The sequence below is a fragment of the Gallus gallus genome, chromosome 3, assembly GCF_016699485.2.
Source record: "Gallus gallus isolate bGalGal1 chromosome 3, bGalGal1.mat.broiler.GRCg7b, whole genome shotgun sequence".
Taxonomy (NCBI): Eukaryota; Metazoa; Chordata; class Aves; order Galliformes; family Phasianidae; genus Gallus; species Gallus gallus.
Genome location: NC_052534.1, coordinates 43,870,116 through 43,889,323, shown reverse-complemented (window position 1 = coordinate 43,889,323; position 19,208 = coordinate 43,870,116). Strand labels below are relative to the sequence as shown.

General features: G+C 34.9%; 1 protein-coding gene across 15 annotated transcripts in view; it reads left to right on the top strand.

Moving 5' to 3' along the window:
- QKI (QKI, KH domain containing RNA binding) overlaps positions 1 to 19,208 on the top strand; it is a 139,377-nt gene that overhangs the window by 34,515 nt on the left and 85,654 nt on the right. For all 15 annotated transcript variants that reach the window (NM_204310.3, XM_015284003.4, XM_040696716.2 and 12 more), the window contains exon 2: positions 687 to 829. In NM_204310.3, the coding sequence (NP_989641.2) occupies positions 687 to 829 (143 nt within the window). The remainder of the gene's footprint in view (positions 1 to 686; positions 830 to 19,208) is intronic.

Sequence of the window (19,208 nt, the reverse complement as noted above, 5' to 3'; positions counted from 1 at the left end):
ATAAATATTTCAATATATATATGTATTATAACCGTATCTGTTTAGGTGTATAGGGATGGCCCAACTCACTGATTCATCATACTGGGGGGTTGTCACTAGAACTATTTACTAATTTGTTGTCACATCATGTGCTCAGTAACTGCTTACTTGAACTGTCAGATCTCTCATTGCTCGGATGCCCCATTTCATTTCCAAATGTTGAAGCTGAACTAGCAAACACTATTATATGGCTGCATTTTTTTTTTTTGTATCTTTCTTCACTGTCAGATAGGGGTATCTGCTACTCTTTTATCTTTTCAGCTGCCCCTGTTTTCCCCCCTTTTTTTTTTTCATCAACTTTTTCTTCCTAGAAGCCTGACTGTAATAAATATGTAAACAGCTACTGTATACTTTTAAAATCATGAACAGTTGTGTAAGTTTTCAGGAGCTTGCAGATAATTTTTACTTCAACAGTTGAATTTCATAAGTAGAACTGAGTAGGCAGCAAATTTACAGTTGTTGAGAAAGTGTTTAAGATATCTGCTGCAATAAAAAAGTAGATTTGTGTTTCGTCTTAGAGTAATGCTCTTACAGAAATGAAGAAATTGGCAGTGAGATTTGGGAGAAATTAAAATAGAGAAGATTGTCATGATAGATTATAAACTGTTACTGTATTTAATACATAATATACGTTTTTCCCCCCACAGAAATTAGCAGAGTACGGAAAGACATGTATAACGACACATTAAATGGTAGTACGGAGAAGAGAAGTGCAGAATTACCAGATGCTGTGGGACCTATTGTACAGTTACAAGAGAAACTATATGTGCCTGTAAAAGAATATCCAGATGTAAGTATATCTTTTTAGTCCCTAAATTATTTATTGATCCTTGTGGCCGTCTCTAAATGTAAATTGCCTGTGGTGCTACCCTTGGATCACTCTGAATTGCTTTTGACAAGATACTTCTTAGGAAAGCTGTGTATGTACTGCTTGGTGGCTTGATATATAGTAAAGCAAAAGGTGAGTGGTTGGAGGTTGTGTGTATTATAATTTACCATATCTAAGATCTGAATTATCTCATTCACTCAATGCTGTCAGTTCTGAGAAACTGTGTAGTGAATTCTGTGAGGGAAGTAGTTCTTGGACAGTGTACATTCCTCTTAGTATTACTCTGAAAGTCAGTAATTTGCCTAGACGCTTCTAGACGCCTCTTAGAGATGGTTCTACCATTTGTCCCATACCTCCGTAACCAGTTCTTTTGCATACAGAATTTTCCCTTAGGCAAAGTTTCTTGCATGCATTCAACTGTTAGAGTTTCCATTGGGTCAGCTTTTCTTTTGAAAGTGTAGCATTTTGAAGGAGAATGGTTTCATTTAACTAGAAATATTTAGAACTCTCTGGTCTGAATAATTTCTTAAGACAACTTGGAGAATAGTCCTGTCAAAATCTACCCCATCCATTTTCTTTAATCATTGTCAGGAAATTGTTAGTTTCCCCCTAGTTCAGGAAGTAGGGGAGTGTAGGGTTTAAATGAGGCATTTGCACAGTGAAGTTATACAAAAGTGAAAGAAAGCACAGAACAGCAAATAATGGATGTAGCTTTCTGTGGCTTTTCTTCGCATTTTTATTAAACTCTACAGAATTATTACTTTAATGCTGCTTAGGATATTCAGGTCGTTAAGTAAAACTTCATTAGAAAGTTAAGTGCAAGTCACAATTCAAACCAATGTTGAGGCAAGTGTCTCCCTTTTCAATCTTCACAAAGTTGCTTTATTGCTTCTGAATTAAAGTACCTATTTAAAGAATTTGCACTGGCAGTAAGAACATTGTTTCCTTCTCCTTTTTTTTATTCCTCCACATTAAGTATATGCATATAAATATCTATCTGCATATGTGTATACATATACATATGCTTATCCGCATCCATGCCAAAAAACACTAATTCTTTTGAAACTACTTGGAATTCTATATCTTTGAGAGGAACTGTGTAATACAATTGTTCTGTAAAATAAGCTAACATTTTATTTAGATACGTGTATGTGTTCTAGAGTTATATTAGTCAATAGCTAATTGTTGAAATTTTTTTAGAAGAATGCCCTTGAAGTGATCACTATTTTTTAAGCTCTTGGAAATTCAGAAGTTGGAGAGGCTTGTGCTTTGTATATGTATGACCTGCAATAAAAAGGTAGTTGATTCTTGTGAGATAGTGTGAAAAGTTTGATAGAAAACCTGGAACTTCTGTCACTGCTCTTTTGCTTGTCACTAACAAATCCGTATACTAGCTCAAACATACTTTTCTGATATTTCTGAGCTTGCTTGTGACTATGTTCTTTGAACCAGGAAAAGAACAGTAAGTTTGAGTTTACTCAATCCCATGCTTGAAGAAAGAGCAATACAGTTTGTTCAGTGAAGTGCTGCTTATTTCAGTCATGGTGGCATCAGTTAGTAGAACTTGCCACCGCCCATGCCAGTTGTTATTATATGCTATTAGACTATCACTTCAACTTGATAGGAGACAAATATGTTTTTCTGGGTGGGTTCTGAGTGTTGTACTCTGCAATTCATACTTAAATGGAAAGCTAATTCCAGCATTTTCTCTGTGTTCTTCTTGCCTACCTGTTGTCTGTCTGTGTTTGTTCCTGGCTCAGAATGAGGATCTGCACAGCCTTGATAATTAGTTAAGAACCAGAATATTCAATGCATACAAGAACAGCTCTAACACCCTTTCTAGAAGTTAGGAATGAAGTACCTTGCTTAGTGTTTAGACTAGTACAGTGTTCACAAAGTCTGGAGTGCTGTAATTCCAACTTGTCTCAAAGAACATGAAATTTACTTGTAAAGATAATTTCACTTATAACAATTGCTAATAGCACAGCGTTACATTCAACCTTTTATTCATATTTAGCAGTTTCTTAAGTTGTGATTGGATACAGGGAAGACATGCTATGCAGGCTATCGGGGTGACTTTGACAAATCCAGTTAATTCCTTCCATTGCCATCATTTTTACCTTAAAAAGACTTGAAGCTGGGTAATCATAAAGGTTATTAGGAGGAAAGTGATGAGAAACAGTTTTTTGATTTAGATTTAATTTTTCTTTAAACAGAAGCAAAAATAAACATCAGTAAACTAATGTGGTGCTCTAAAAAACATACATTCTGGAAAGTATTTTGAAGTTATTCGAAGCATAGAGATCAGTTGATTGGAGTGGATAGCGAATAGCGCTGGAGTGAAATTTTGTGCACAGAGTCCTAAATCAATTGTGAGACATAAAAGTAACGGTCTGTTATCTGTTTAAAACAAGCATATGTGCATTATATGCATTCCACATAACATACAACTGTGTATGTATGCATAAAAAAATAAAAACAATGAATTTTCATAGCTTCTGTTGTTTTGATACTACTATTTAGCTGTTCTTGGACTACTTACACAGAGAAAGCAATATATAAGCTTGAATTACGTATCTAACATGCATATAAAATCATCTTTCATTCTAGGTTTGATTCTAAGAACGTAGTTGATGTTAAGGTTCAAATTTACAAAATTAATTTTCATCTGAAACAGCCCTTAGTTTTTAAATGTGGGCTGTGCAGAGTCTGCACTTCTAGTATTTGAAGGAGTTGAGTTTTTCATGATGTAATCAGAGTGATAAATTGCCTAACTGTTGGGGTGATCTGCAGTCAGGCTCATTTTTTTCGGTGCATGCTACAGTAATATAATTACACATACTTTTATGTATATATTATTTCCTTCTTGTGTCTTTGGAAGTTGTTTGATATTTATGGAAATGTTAGTCTCAAAACTGAGATTTGGGCTATTTAGCTTTCTTTTTTTTTTTTTTTGAGACATTTATGTGCTCCAGAAATGTGTCAGACAAATTGTTTAGAATAAAGAATAGGTTCTGGTAGTTGTACATAATTTGCCCCTTGGTTAAAATTATGTTCTCTCTACAATTAAATCTTTATATATTCATTTAACTTTTTGGTGTTGCACTTTTAAAGCACTTCCAATTCATGGAAAAATGTTTCCTCACAGTTGTAAAGAGTGTATCTGGAAATATCTGGAAAGTCAGAGCTTGTAGGAAACAGAAGAATGGAGGGTATGCTATTGTTTGTAGGTGAATGGTTAATACTGTCTTCAGCATTTCTTATGCTTCAGATAAATGATTTATTTGCTTAAATTTCCCTTTAAGTGCTGAGACTAAATTTTTATACCAATTTAAGGAGTTTTTGGAATTAGTGCCTACAAATATTGGACTGAATAGATGTTTTTCTGTTATAATCATGGCTTTATTTTTAATAAATGCCCTGTTAGCTCTGATTAATGCGAAATTCTCTGTTGGAACTCTTCTGTGCCTCTTCAGTATAAATGTAAGAACTCGGTAATTATCGCATCTGAAGTAGCATGTCCTTTGAGTATACTGAAGCTCAGAGGCCAGCAGCGATAAACAGCTTGTGCATACTTTCTGACCATTTTAGTTAAAACTGTTTAAGTAGTACAACAGAGAGATGAACACAGGGATTCATTTTACTATGGGGAACTTACTGACAAAACATTTAAATCCTTTTTCAATTTGGTAATATCAGAGTTTAATAGTGTCCCTAATATGGATTAGGAAAATGATAACATCCTCTTTATTTATTGTTCTGATTCTTTTATTTAAGCTCGTCCCTAATGATCAGGGAAGGAAGCTAAAAAAGCTAGCCTTGTTTACCCTTGCAGTAGTAGGGAAAGAGGGAATACAACTCTTCTCAGTAAATAAATTTGGTCTACAGAGTAACCATCAGGGCTTGAGGAGGATTTGGGAAAACGTCATCTACTGATATAACTACCAAATATATTTGAAGGAACTAAAATAGTTTGCTTACTAATGAGATATTTGGAACAGTGCTCTACTAAAAGTAGTAAGTTTAAAGATGAGCTATGTTTGAGTTGGAACATCGCATATTTATGAGGTTTTACACTCTCTGGTTGCTAGTAATAGAGGAATAGATTCATTGAAAAAAAAAAAAAATGCCTTTGTTTAGATGTTAACAAAATGGAAATCTACAAGCCTTTTGTCCTCCTGTACCTAATGTTTTACAGAACGTGTTTCCGTTACTGACAATTCACCTTTTGAACCAGGACTTAAAAGAAAGTTATCTTTCGCACTCTACTGTTTAGGGTATTTTCTAGCACCCTGCTTGAAAAATGACATACATCATCATTTGGTTCAGACATAAGCCTTTGAAATCTCCAAAACATATTTATTTTAGCTTTGAAGATACCTTGAAGATTTAAAAACAGGTAAAGAAAAAAAAAAGTTTTTTTTAAAAAAAACCTCTTGCATGGTGTCTGATGGCAATATTCCAGGCTCAACATCAGTTCACCGATGCCAATGAGCTTAGTCTATACCTCATTGTTGCAGTAGTTTCCTTTCTCATATTTAATGCTTCAAGCATTGAGTACAATTACATTTGACAAGAGATTACATAGTAATTTATCTGTTAATATTACTTACATTTTATCCTTTATTTCAGATTTTTATTAACTTTTAAATAGATTTATTAGGGTATGTTTGTTTGTTATTATTATTCTTATATCAAGAAATTCTTCAAATTAACATCGTTCGATTAAACTTACAGATTCATCCAGCATGTATATGACATTTCTGGAAAGTAGTGGATTGTTTTTCTAGTTTAGTCACTGTCCAATTCTAGCTCACAAGGGTGTGAGACTTCTTATCTATACAATAACAGTTACTGCTAGACACTGGGTGCCTTATGTATACCATGAACAGAAGTGGGACGGACCACGTACTGCAGGAGGATAGTAGGCTAGAAAATGACTCCAGACAGTGTGTACAACCTACTGTTCTTCATTGAATGAAATAATAATTTTAGACTTTAGTTAGAATAGGTAGTTGGTAAATTAATCTTATTCAAAATGGTTAATGTTGGCTGTTGCAAAGGGTATTTCAAACTGAACTTTTTAAAGATCAACTTAAGACCTAGTCGTCAACATCTATCGTGCTTGTTTTAGCTTGCACAGTGCCTTTCATTATGGCTGGTCTCTCAATTGTAATTGTCTCTGCAGAGTTAGGCTTTCAGTGGGCAATTTATTTGATCAGAGCTGTCATCTTAATACCCTCTTTTGTTTGAATGTTCTAGAATTCTGTGCTTTATGTGCATAAATATCTTTATTTCCTGGACTGCAAAAATATCTGGATGTGTGGCTCCAATTGGTCATGTACTATAGCTTTTAGCTTCTTTTGTCGGTTTGTGTACGTCTCCTATTCCTGATTTCTCTCAGTATTTCTACATATTTTGTGTAGTATCTCTTGCAATACCAAAATACTGAAGGATTGTGTGCAAATAAAATTGTGTTGAAGCATAATGAAAGTTAGATGCCGAGTGGAGAGATTTGTGGAATACGCTGTTTTTAATTGTATCTTGTTCAATATGTTCTTTCAGACATTTATTAGAGTAAGAAAAGGTTTTATACAGAGGAGGAAGGTCTTCAGAATGATATTTGCTTGCTGTTGTGAGTGGTCAGGTGTGGTTGGGTACACTACAGAACTTGCTGGTAGCTTTTCTTCTGAATTAACATCTTGTGTGCTTTATCTAGGATTGGAGAATTAAATAAACATGGAAATGCACTCACAAGAGTTGAGGTAGAGAAGTGTTTAAAATGCATTTCTTAGTTTAGAAGTTGCTCCTGAGGCAGCTGAATCGGTAGGAGGTTCTTTAAGTTCTATTACCTATTTCTAGAATAAATTTGTCCACAAGCCTTCCAGGTGCATATTAATTACAAAAAAATAATCATTTAAATAAGAATGTGAACTGTTAATTTTTTTAAAGAGGTAGAACATCTTAAAATATATTTCATTTGTCAAGGCAAATTGTTAGTGCAATGTTACACTTATAGTATTCACTTCTTACTTGAACAAGATTAATTTTTTCTGTGCATTTCTACCTCATACTGTTAGGATAGTTGGCCTATTTCCGTTATTATTGTTGAGAGGAAAATTGTACACAAATTCCAGCTTAAGGACTAAAGTTTCTATTTACATCTTTTTCTTCTGCGTTTTGTTTTCTATTTTAGGAAACTGTGATTACCTATCTTAGTTTTGAACATTTGAATTTATAGTAAAAGACAAATGCTACCTCAAAAGGTACGCATGCATGGCAGGTTCTGTTTGGATAGTAGGTATTCATCTGGTAGGTACATGTATCTACTCTATGTATATAGTCTCTGCTGTGTTTTAAAGCCATTAAGGGCAGTAGCTGGACTTGGTTGTTTCATTACAATTACTTTGGCAAAATATTTATACACAGCTCTTAAACTGTTAGGGTGTTTTTTTTTCCTCATTAAGAAGGGTATAATAGTCTAATTCTGTGAGGGCTCTGATTTCTTCTGAAACTTGCTGACCTTACTTTAAAGTGTGCATTCGTTTCCTTAAACTATTGCGTCTGAAAAGAAAAGTTCTGGTTGACATATCCTCAGTTCTCTTTTTGCACCTTACCTGCATTTATGTTAATCGTCTCTTATTCTATAACACAATACCCCCCAAGGCCCCCCACTTTCCAGGAAGGCTCATTGTTGTGTATATACGTCCATCCAACATTTAGGTTTTAATTTGCTTTGTTCTGTTGATAGTTCCCCCTCCTGCCTTCAGAGGCTTCTGTTTATAGTGCTGACATATGCAAGAAGTATACTTCAGATGTGTGATTTTGAAACAATCAGAACATATTGACCTGAAAAATTCAGATTTGTCCTAAGCATAAAGTTTGAGCTGATGTATCAAAGGATACTGAGAGCTTTATCTTGTTGTCAGTGTTAGAGAGACTGCTCTGGGAAGATCAGGGGAATTGACTGAAAATTGTCTTAAATATGTAGCAGTTTCTCAGGATATTGTGATTTTTTTTTTCACCACCAAATGAATGTGATCTCAAGAAGTAAATGTTTCATGAAATAACTGTCTTGCTGCTGCAGACTTTTTTTTATCATGATTACTGGTAGTGACAAATCAGTCTCGATTTAATGTCTTCAGTACTGATGGTAAGAAATATATTACTCAAATTAGCATATTAAACTTCCAGATCATATATTTTAACATCATCATTTGAATTTTACGGTTTGAATTGACTGTATTTGATCACATTTTTTTAAAGTGAAGATCGCTTGCATTAAAAGGAAAGCAAAAAACTACTGTCACCAAACACATACTAAAATAATGTTTCTTGGATTTTGATGTGTTTTGAAAATGATTTTATTTTTTTTCCTTGCTTCCACAAGTGCAAATTGCTGTCCTTGAGACTTGGAAGGCTTGTCAGCCTTTCTGAAGGATTTCCTGTTTCTGCAGGGTAATATTGGATGCACAAGTTGAACAAGAGAGAGGCCTGGAAATCTGGCTTTGTGGCATATATAGGGCTGGAGATGCAAGCTACTGCTAACAGGTTAATCAGCATATGGACCTGAAGCACATTGCAAAGCTTTATGGCAACTTTTTAATCAACTTCTTTTTCCTGCTGGAAGTGGAGAGTAGTTCCTCTTCTGCTGCAGTGAAAATGAGCTGTGTTGGTCTTCTTTGACAGATAGAATGTAATGCCTGTTTATCTCCTTCCTTTTAAAAGCTCCTAGATAAAAAGCAGAAGCCAGTTAGAGATGAATCTTCAATGAGTTTTGAATCGTTAATATGCTGCTACTTAGTTAGCAGAAAATCTTTGGGATAATGGTTTCAATATTATTTGGTAGGTAAATGTAAAGGAGGTGTTGTAACTGTAGTGCTGGCTTTACCTGCTGCTTCATGCTGACTGAAGTTCATGATTCTATGATGTAGATGTGATGAGACTTGTATCTTTAAATGCTTCTGACCAGCTGGGCTTTCTAAGGCGTTGCAGGTCCTTTTCGGTTTTGCCTTTGTCTGTGTAATACTTTCTGATAGACCTGACTTGAAGTTTGGTGTTACCATACTGTTAGCAGAAGCCATTTTGAAGAGGAACCTAAAATGCTAAAGGAGATACTCAGAGGTCTGTAATTGGATATATGTTGCGCATTTCTGACCTGTGCCTTCTGCAACTCAACTTGGATTTTGCAAACTGTTGTAGATTCTGGGAGTGGTACGTGCACTTTGTACACTTTCATAACAGCCTTTCTGGAGGGTGAATGGAATTGTTCAATTTCTGATTTGAAATACGGTCAACAGCAAGAAACATTTTTTTTTTTTAGTACTATTTGGACAAGAGCAAGTAGATATCAAAAGCTACAAGACTTTTTTCTTTCCCTTATGGTTAAAGTATATCACTTGATGTCTTGTATAATTCTACTACAAGGGCTACTAACTATATAACCCAACTGTTTTTTAATTTTGAGCAATTTGAGATTGCTTTTATAGATATTTTGATTAAATAATTTGAAGTTACTTTGTCGAATAATATTTTCATGGCATGAAATTCTAGACACGTGAAAAGTATGTTTGTGTTTATGAAGGTTAAATAACTTGCCTCTCTTTTCTTATATGTTATGGAATTCCTAAGTTTTTCGGCAAAATAATACTGTAAGTCTGTCATGGGCTTGGTTGTTCTACTGCTTGGTATGGCGCTTAACCATTTTTACTTTATTGTTTTTAATTGTCAGAGTGCTATTTTTGAAGAAAAATATAGCAAATATTATTTATATAATACAAAGATTTTCTGATTTGGAAGCTTGTAATCTGTTTCCACTCGCCTCTCAAGGTGACAAATTTATTTTTGAAACTTAGAATTCTAAAACAAAATAATTTAACGTGAAGTCTACTGTGGGAAATTGATGTACAATTTTACATCTAAAATTCTAGTAATTGGTAAGATGAAGTGGTTGCTGAGAGTCTTTCCTTAGCATTTACTTAAGTATAACCTCAAAACGTGTTTCTGCTTGGTCAGCTCTTCCTTTCTTTGGGGGGGGGGGGGGGGGGGGGGGGGAAGAGGCTACATTTATTTGATAATTAAAAACAAAAGGAAAAAAAAAAAAAGAAGAGCAGTGGGGATTGGTGTCTCCTAAGTATAAAAACTTCCATTTCTGCAAAGTATTTGTAATAACAGTATCACCATCTGCAGTGGTGCTCGAATTTAAACATATCTTTCTCACTTCTAATTACTGAGAATAGGAAGCAGTGTACAGCAAAATTGCCAACTTAAGTGCCTTGGGTAATGTCACATGTAGTCATACCTAATTAAAAGGTGTTATTATGGAAATGAGTTGTTGGACTGTATATCCTAAGGATGCTTTGTTACTGGAATATGAGTTTAATGATGTAGACTGTGAGGCTTGGAGGGCACTGCTGGAACCTACAATTAGGTTTTGGAGACCAACTTACCCAGAGCACAACTTGTTCATTCTCTGGATAAATGTGTCACAATTCCCAAGTAGGGCATGGAATCGAACAATTTTTACTCATCTCCTGATGTTATTGAAACTTGATGTCTTCTTGTTGTTCTGAAAACCTCATCTTAGTGAATAGGATGAAACAGATTATTCACTATCTTTCTTAAGCATGCCTACTATTAGATTGTTCACGGGATCTGGTTTCCTGAAAGACTTTCTGTTAACAATCTTTCAATTACTGTTTAAAGGGTTTTATGACTACTTAAAGGCGGAAACTACCAAACTGTACTGTGGGCCTTTAAATCATTGCGAATGGGCCTCTAATGATAACAGAGATTTCTATTTTAAAAGCATGAAATTGTTAATTTGTCTATCTTTACAGCTTTCTCACTTATGTTGATAATTCTAAGCAATTTAAAATCCAATTATTTCCAAAATGTGACAGTAATTAGATTAGTGTTTTTACATGAACAGAACATGCAGCATAAAATATGTTTTGAGGGATATTATTTTATACTCTTTTGGAATAAAAGTGAAACTGCCCTATTAAGATTATTATTTTTAAACTTGTGGCATGAATAGAAGGGTTAATATTTTACATGATCCTAAGTGTGCAAAAGCACATTTAGAAGCAAATGTGACTAGTGCACAGTTTGGTATGTATGGAAAGCATTGAGAAAAAAGATGCAAAACATAGTACAAACAGAAGAACTTACATTAGGTGATGACAGACTAGTTTTAATTAAATATGCTAAAAGAACAAATTGATGTTTCTCTAAAGGTCCAAAGGTGATATATGTAAACAGTTACCCAACTTAGAAATAGTAAAACTGAGGTCAGGAGCTGAAAATAAAAAAATGTTTTTCACCTTGACTGTGTTTGACATGTCATGGCTTTTGTCTCTGATAACTGATAAGGTCTGTGCTTTGTTGTTGTGTGTTCTTGTACTCATAGCTGCTGATCTAGCCGGCGTTGTTGTCAGCTTGGTGAGGAATGTCAGCGGACTGGAGTGAAAGGGACATTAAGTGGCTGACACTGAGGGATGGCAGTAAATGAGATGAGAGCTAAATATATAGGATTGTGACATTCTAGCAGCTGGCTAAAGTCCTACTGTTTGCTGCTTGGATATACTAGCCTTAAAAAGGAAGAGAATGCATTGTAGCACTAGGAAGAAGAAAACAGCTGGTGGCTTATCAGTCAACCCTAATGACAGAGAAGGTTAAAGAGTTTGGAAGGACAAACTTTAGAAGAGTGCTTTTTTTTTAGGTACATAAAATGTAAATTCTTAATTTTAAAGAAATTATTTTATGAAATTTGACTAAAGCTTTTCGGCATGCCATGACTCACCAAGTACAAAAATAAATGAGTACTTCATTTTTGTCCAAAAAAAGTAATTTAAAAAATTAATCTACTTTTGTGTCAAGCTGTTTGTTGGGTGATGTTACGATAATGTTCTTGTGATGCTTCCTTGCTCCTTAGTGGAATTCTTGGGAGCATGTTCATACTTGATATCTTTAAGTATAATATTAAATTGAGAAAAATCTCTTTATAATAGATGAAAAAAAATGTTCTCAGGTGGTGCAAACTTTGTATGTTCTAATTCTGCTACTTTTATTAATGATATAGGAAAGTATAATAAGTCACATTATGATGTATGTACAGAATGAAAGCTAATGTTTGGAAAAATCACTGCTCAATTGCATAGAAGGCTCTCTTCTTTGATACGCAACTATAATTCTGTGAGGGCTCTCCAAAAGTAACGGTGTTTTGAAGCTGATGATTTTCTCTATCAAGCAGTGTTATTTTGTTCTTCGTATCTGTTGCAGTTTCTGTGGAAATAAATAGGAGGCATTACTTTTGGAGCATCTTACATACCTCTTATAATTTTGTGTGCAGTAACAGCAATCAAAATGTTAAGCTAGAAATGTGACTGGCACTTCAGCTGGAACATTAATCTTGCTTGATATTTTTTGCTGCTACTTTTTGCTTCAGTTCTTGCTGGTTTTTTTTCCTCATGAATTCTTCAGTTTTTGAACCCAAACAAAATCATTTGTTCTGGTTTACAGCTGTCAACTGCCTCAAAGAAATGAAGACCTAAGCCTAATTTTTGGCTTTTCATCAGATCAATGCCTGCTGAACAGGCCTACCTCATCCCCTTTTATATCTGAGATAGGTGCCTGTGCTGGTTGGGAATCCTAGAAGTGGTCCTCTGCTGGGGGTGGTGGGGAGGGTAACGTGGCTTTCTCTGAGAGAAACAGTGGGCTAAATAGAGTGAAACAGTGCTCACTTTCTTGGGAATGGTCTTTCCTTGCAATTATGTTCTTCAGCATATACAGATTCCTTGTCCAGCACTGTAATCTGTCACCATGGGGCGAGATCAGGAAATCCCAAGTCTTGTCTCTTTAGGAGAAGCTTGTCCCCTTAAAGCTTGTTTTGGTGGCTTGTGGAATAGAGATGTAGTCTCTGAAAGCTTTTTTAGAAAACATGAATAATGATAGATGGGTCTCATTTATCTTAATGTTTACAGCTATTTTTCCCCATGATAAGGAGCAGCTTCTCCTTGTTATGAGCTTCCTAAGTGGTTTTTTACCAATGATGATCTTGCATTAAATTAATGCAATTGTTTGTGCTTATCTTTTCTACAGAGAGTGCTTAACTAGGTACACGAAAGTTCAGATTGACTATACGTAGCTTGTTGGTGCACAAGATAGGGTTTTCAGACCTTGTGTAAAAGAGGTGATAGAGATTTGAGCTTCTTTGCTCAGGGCATTTGATGTATTGTGCGTACTCAGATTTTACTTTTTTGTATATCCCTATGGAGAGAGATTTACTGATACGGAGCTAGGTTGTGATTTGAAAATCTTCTCTTGCACTGGTATGTGATATCATTCTTCATGTGCTGGTTACCTTCCGAATTAGCACAGCAGGCCTTCTGAATCTCAGGTGATACTTGTATTGATCTAACAACTTAAAATTAAAAACTATGTGACATATACAAGACTACCAGCACAAACATTAGCAAAATTGTAGCAGATTTAGTAAATAAACCTTTATCCCTTCTACTTATCTAATGCAAGTACAGGCTATTTATAATATTAGCTTTCTTTCCATATGATTATTTAATTCTGCACAGTAAAACTAGAAATGGTTTTATTGTTGGAGTTACTGGTCAGAAATTTAAGAATTACTCTTAGTTCTCTCAAACTTTCTAGTCTGTTTATCAGACTTTTGCTGCTTCTATTTAAAGCAGCTTAAGCACCATTCCCCCTTGTCCTATCGCTGCCCACCCTTGTAAACAGCCATTCCCTCTCCTGTTTATACGCTCCCTTCAAGTACTGGAAGGCCACAGTGTGGTTTCCCCGGAGCCTTCTCCAAGCTAAACAAGCCCAGTTCCCTCAACCTTTCCTCACAGGAGAGGTTCTCCAGCTTTTGATCATCTAAGCGGCCCTCTTCTGGACCCGCTCCAAGAGCTTCATGTCCTTCCTGTACTGCGGGCCCCAGGCCTGGACGCAGTACTCCAGATGGGGCCTCACAAGAGCTGAGTAGAGGGGGACAATCGCCTCCCTCTCCCTGCTGGCCACCTCTTTTTTAATGCAGCCCAGAACAGAGTTGGCCTTCCGGGCTGCAAGCGCACACTGCTGGCTCATGTCCAGCTTCTTGTCTACCAGGACCCCCAAGTCCTTCTCCACAGGGCTGCTCTCAAGGAGATCTGCCCCCAATTTGTATAAATACCTGGGATTACCTCAAGCCAAGTGCAGCACCCTGCACTTGCCCTTATTGAACCTCATTAGGTTTGCATGGGCCCACTTCTCCAGCCTGTCCAGGTCCCTCTGGATGGCTTTCCTTCCTTCCAATGTATTGACTGCACTGCTCAGCTTGGTGTTATCCACAAACTTGCAGTGGGGGTGCGCTCGATGCCATCATCTATGTCATTGATGAAGATGTTGAAGAGCACCGGTCCCAAGACTGACCCCTGAGGGACACCGCTTGTGACCTAATTGTAATATGTTTAGTATTTCAGTTAACTGGACTTTGCTACCACTCAGGTTGTACTGTCATGTGACTTAAATTTTCTATGCTAAAAGTAAAGCAGTGTTAAAAAAATATTATTCTAACACTTAGGAATATATTTTTAAAAATCTGAATGAAACAATAAACAACTAGTATGCATACTTGATAGCTTATTCAGAGATTCTCTTATAAATTCGAGTTAAGAATTTGGAGAAAAATATCATTGCTTTTAAAATTAATCTGTTCTCTGGGACTTTATTTTATTTTTCTTCCTTTAATAAAGAAAGCTTTATTGCTGTTATTAGACTGACCTGGAAAGTTAGCCCAATTTTATTTATTATTATTTTTAATGGATCTGATCCATTATATTTACATGGGGGGGTTGTAAAGCTATTTGTCAGTTAAATAAGCTCTCAAAGCCTTCAGCGCAGGGGTTATTAGAGGTGAATAGTGTGGATTTAAAGGATTTAGTAATTCATTCTAAATCCCAGCTATACTTTAAAAGGCATTTTTATTTTTATGCTTTTATTTTTTTTTCTTAAGCATTTAAAGCACTAGGATGCCTTCTGCTATGTAAAAATTATATTCTGTTGAAATCACGGGGATAATCTGGTTTGTCTAGATTACAGGTTCAGTGATCAGAGAGATTTAGATTCATTCTTTTGAATGATCAGCAGTGGTTGTTAGTGTGGTTGATCAGAAAAGAATGTAAACGATCTGATATACCGAACTTGTCAATAACTGACTAGTCAATCCCAGCAATAAAATTAACCTTTAAGAATTGTGCCATCTTTAAATGGAATACCTGAATATTTTTATTTTAGGGCGGCTGTTTTTATGCTGTTGTGCTGTCTTGAGGCTTTAATTTTTGTGGTACTGTGTAAAAGACTTGTTTTTATTATTGCAAACAACATACTTATTAAAACTTGTCACCCAATTAAAACAACCTCAATTTTCTACATGAAATTACATTATTTTTACCTAGCTTCCATAATATAAGTTGAATCAAGCTTTAACTGGCTAGAGGAACTTCATAACAGTAGCCCTGGGAGGCTTTGAAAAATGTGGTACTTTTAGTGTGCTTTTTTAAACTACTTTTTAAGTTATAAATAAAATCTAAATATAAAAAATAACCCCTGATTCTTAGTATTAAAAAATTCCTAAAAGATCTGTCTTATTCTGCCATCTTCAATTTTTTCAGGGAGCTTTGCTAATGAGAAGTGCTGTTATAAATGCACATTGCTCAAGATGAATCACAATGTTTGTTATAGTGATCCATCCTTGAAGTCATGAGAGCATGTGTTGCTCATGTCCAAGAGGGAAGGCTCTGGATGCTAGTATTTTTATTTAATAAGTAACAGACTTCAAAACACTGAACGTTAACTTTGTTCTTCAAGTTCAAAAGCACTGTATTTTAGTAATATATTACAATTATGTTTATATCCTTTACTTTTGCATTAAAAAATGTTGCATAAACGTGCTTTCGATCTTGACTAAGCTTGTCTTAACTCCTACAATAATTATCAGGTCTTGCCTGTAACAAGATGAGTTCTTACTTAGCTTTGATGGTAGTATTAGAATGGTGTGGGACAGATACACCCAGTAGATATAAATGTATAATCTGCTTATGCCAGATATATCCATGTCTTTCACTACATATGTACTTTGGCATTTACTTGGTTATTTTGCTTAGAAAACTTACTTGTTAAAGGGATGAAGGGAATGTTTCTCGGGCGTTGTTGTCTGCAGTCTGTCTTATATTACCAGTAGGTGTTTCCTGGAAGAGATTTCAGGAAACTTTTCATCAGCAGCTTAGCAATTATATTAAGGTTAGTTTGTATAAAAAAAGTTAGGTATGTTATTACTACTATCCATGTTCATTGTGCTGACAGTGTTAATACCATCTGCTTTGTCAGCCTCTTCCCCCTGTAAAATATCATCAGAGATTGGATCTCCTAAATACAGTTGCCAAATTCCACTGGAGCATATTTAGTCCTCAAAATACATGCTAATGCAATTAATGAAAGATTTTGCAATCTCAAAAATATTTCAGAAACACACTTTTTAAAATTTGGTTTCTTGAATATGAACTAGTGGTGCATCTGTATATGTAAACTTTCCATTCTTTGTTTTCAGTGAATCTAGTGTCATCACTGGATAAGCTGCCAACATAATAGAGTTGTTTTTATTTAGTAGTAGTTCTTGTTAATGCTTTCTTTTGAAAACAGAGTTTTGTAGCTGTTTTCTGTAGCAATGAGTGTGGTGTTAAATCACCAAAAATATTAGGAAGGCGTGAATTGTCCAAGTCTTTCCATGCACAGGAAAGGAAACTTTCTTAACCAACGACTGTCAAAAATGTAGCTGTATAGTCTGTGTGGAATGAGGTGGCATCCATAACTTGGAGTATTTAGATACATTTTTTTCTGAAAGAAAAAAGGTGGGAGGGAGGGATGTAAATATGAACTAAAAGTCTTTGTCTGAATTCTTTCATGATGATCTTAAATATAGAATTTTCTTAGCTATGACATTAGTACTCAAAATCTCTGTATGAGTGTGTGTAAATATCAAAATTTATATCACTACAGCTTCTATATTGTCAGTAAAAACTTGTGATAAAGTTGTCATTTTGAGAATGGGTATTTGCTTATGATAAGTTAATTGAATAAACATTGGAAAATACTGTAACTAGAAAGCACATTGTAAAGTAGAATAAATTGCATGTTTACATTGTTCTGCTGTCCTGTATGGCATTTAATATTTTCTGACAGAGTTCTCCCAGCACCAGGTTATGCCATATGTCCTGTTTCCTTTATTAAATATACTACAGAGCTGAAAGTATAAAACCTTACCTTCTTAACATTTATTGTGCTGTAGTTTCCCAATATTTCAAGTAATTTAACTTAGTTTACATAGTTACATGGCTGTTAAGATTAAAAAAAAAACTGTACTTTTTTTTAAGATTATCTACAAATGTAATGGAATCAATATAAGCTATCTTCAAAATATGCAAAAATAACTGTCATAGTGCTGTCATAGTACTGCCATGACCTACAGCATCATCTTCTGATTGATGTAAAGACTTTCATTTCTTACAAGTTTTGTGTCAGTATGGTGCTATTTTTTATATTGTTAATAATGCAGTAGAAGATAGTTATACGAATGAATCTGTTTCAATTAAATGCAGAGACTACTTATAGAAAGTCTTCTACTGTGAGGTACTACTGATATTTTACTTAAAAGAAAATTTAGGCTGAGTGCAAAGTGTTCATACTGAGCATATTTGTGGCACAAATAAACTTCCCAAGCCATTTTTCATTTTGCTTAAAATTGGAATAGACTTCAAGGACTCTGTAAATGCCATGTATAGTAAATCATGGAACACTTGCAATAATAAAATGGTAGAATAAATTAGTTCTTAATTGAGCAAATTACTTTTCTAACCAAATGCATGTTCATATGCTCTCTCTCTTGTGAGATTTGGTTATTTTAATCCAGACTTTTTTTCAAATTATTTTCCAACAATAAAGGCAAGATTTTTTTTATCAGATAAACTAGATCTTCGTATCTTACTTTCAGGTGTGAAGGGAAAACACAAAATACAAAAAGCACTGTAACATGTTGAAATATAATACTTCTGAATTCCTCCAAATTCTTCAGGTTTTAACTTGCATGGAAAGTTTCTTAAGTACTGCATTCTTGTGCACTGTAAAAATAAGTCATGCTTCTGTGAAACCTTTCATTAATCAGCAGCTTCGAATTTTAGCATAGTTTGTTCTTGTTCTCCTTTTGTTCTGGATGTAGAAGCTGATGAGGCATGGAAGCAATGTAGAAGCTGTTGGTTTTCTTGGGTAATAATTGTCCTATATGTAAGACATACAAGGTTTTTTTGTCAGAAGTTTTCTGATTCAGTCAACTTGTTAGATAGGACTGAAATTCTGTCAGATTCTGGGAGTGTCTGTTGCTGCACAGCGATCATTATGATCCTGGACTAGATACAAACACTAGGATTTAGAACAGCTCTTATTCTTTTCCTAATGTGTTTGATTCTGCTTGAATATGTAAGTGGTACATAGGATAGTTTTGTGCTTATACATGTCACAGACTTGAAATTCTGGTACTGAATTCTGATATTGAGTCTACATAGGAAGATTTGAGAACACAAAAATAAAACTTTGTTCAGCTCTTCAAAAACAAAACAAAAGCACGGGAAAATGATTACAAAATACTGTGAGTAAAAGTGGTTATATAGAAGTAAGTTTAGTATTTACTCTTGCTAAGAACAGAGAGACTAACTTCATGAAGGAAAACAAAGGGTTTGATTGCTTGTTGCTTTGGTATTGTTTATGTGGAAGCAGTTAATATTAGCACAGGACAGTTTTGGTTTGTTTTCTAAAACACTTTCATTCTAACAGGCATTAACTGAATGCATTCATAGTAGTGCAGTCTAATCATCTTAAATTGATCAAAGCACTTAGTGAATCACTGATATTTATTTCTTAATAATTGACTAGGAGTAAGGTGAACCCTGGAGGACCGGGCAAGTCCAGAGTGAGAATGAAGCTGTAGGAAGTATTCCAAAATTAGACATTATACAGTATTTGAATAACCAGTGTTCTTAAACACAGATGTGTAGTTTGCAGATGGTAAAGATGGAAGGTGGTGAGGAAAAGTGCAGTTGGATGGGTGAGAGATTGGGAAAAAAAGCGTGAGAAATCCTGAGTTAAAATGTGATTGAAGCAGTTCTTTGATTTTGTCCAATGTATCTGTTTCTAACAATATTTATCATTGTGTGGCAAGTAAGAGAAGCAGTAGATGCAGATACAGCTGGATTCTGATAAATCTTTTGATGCTAACTAAAAGGCTTAATCTGTG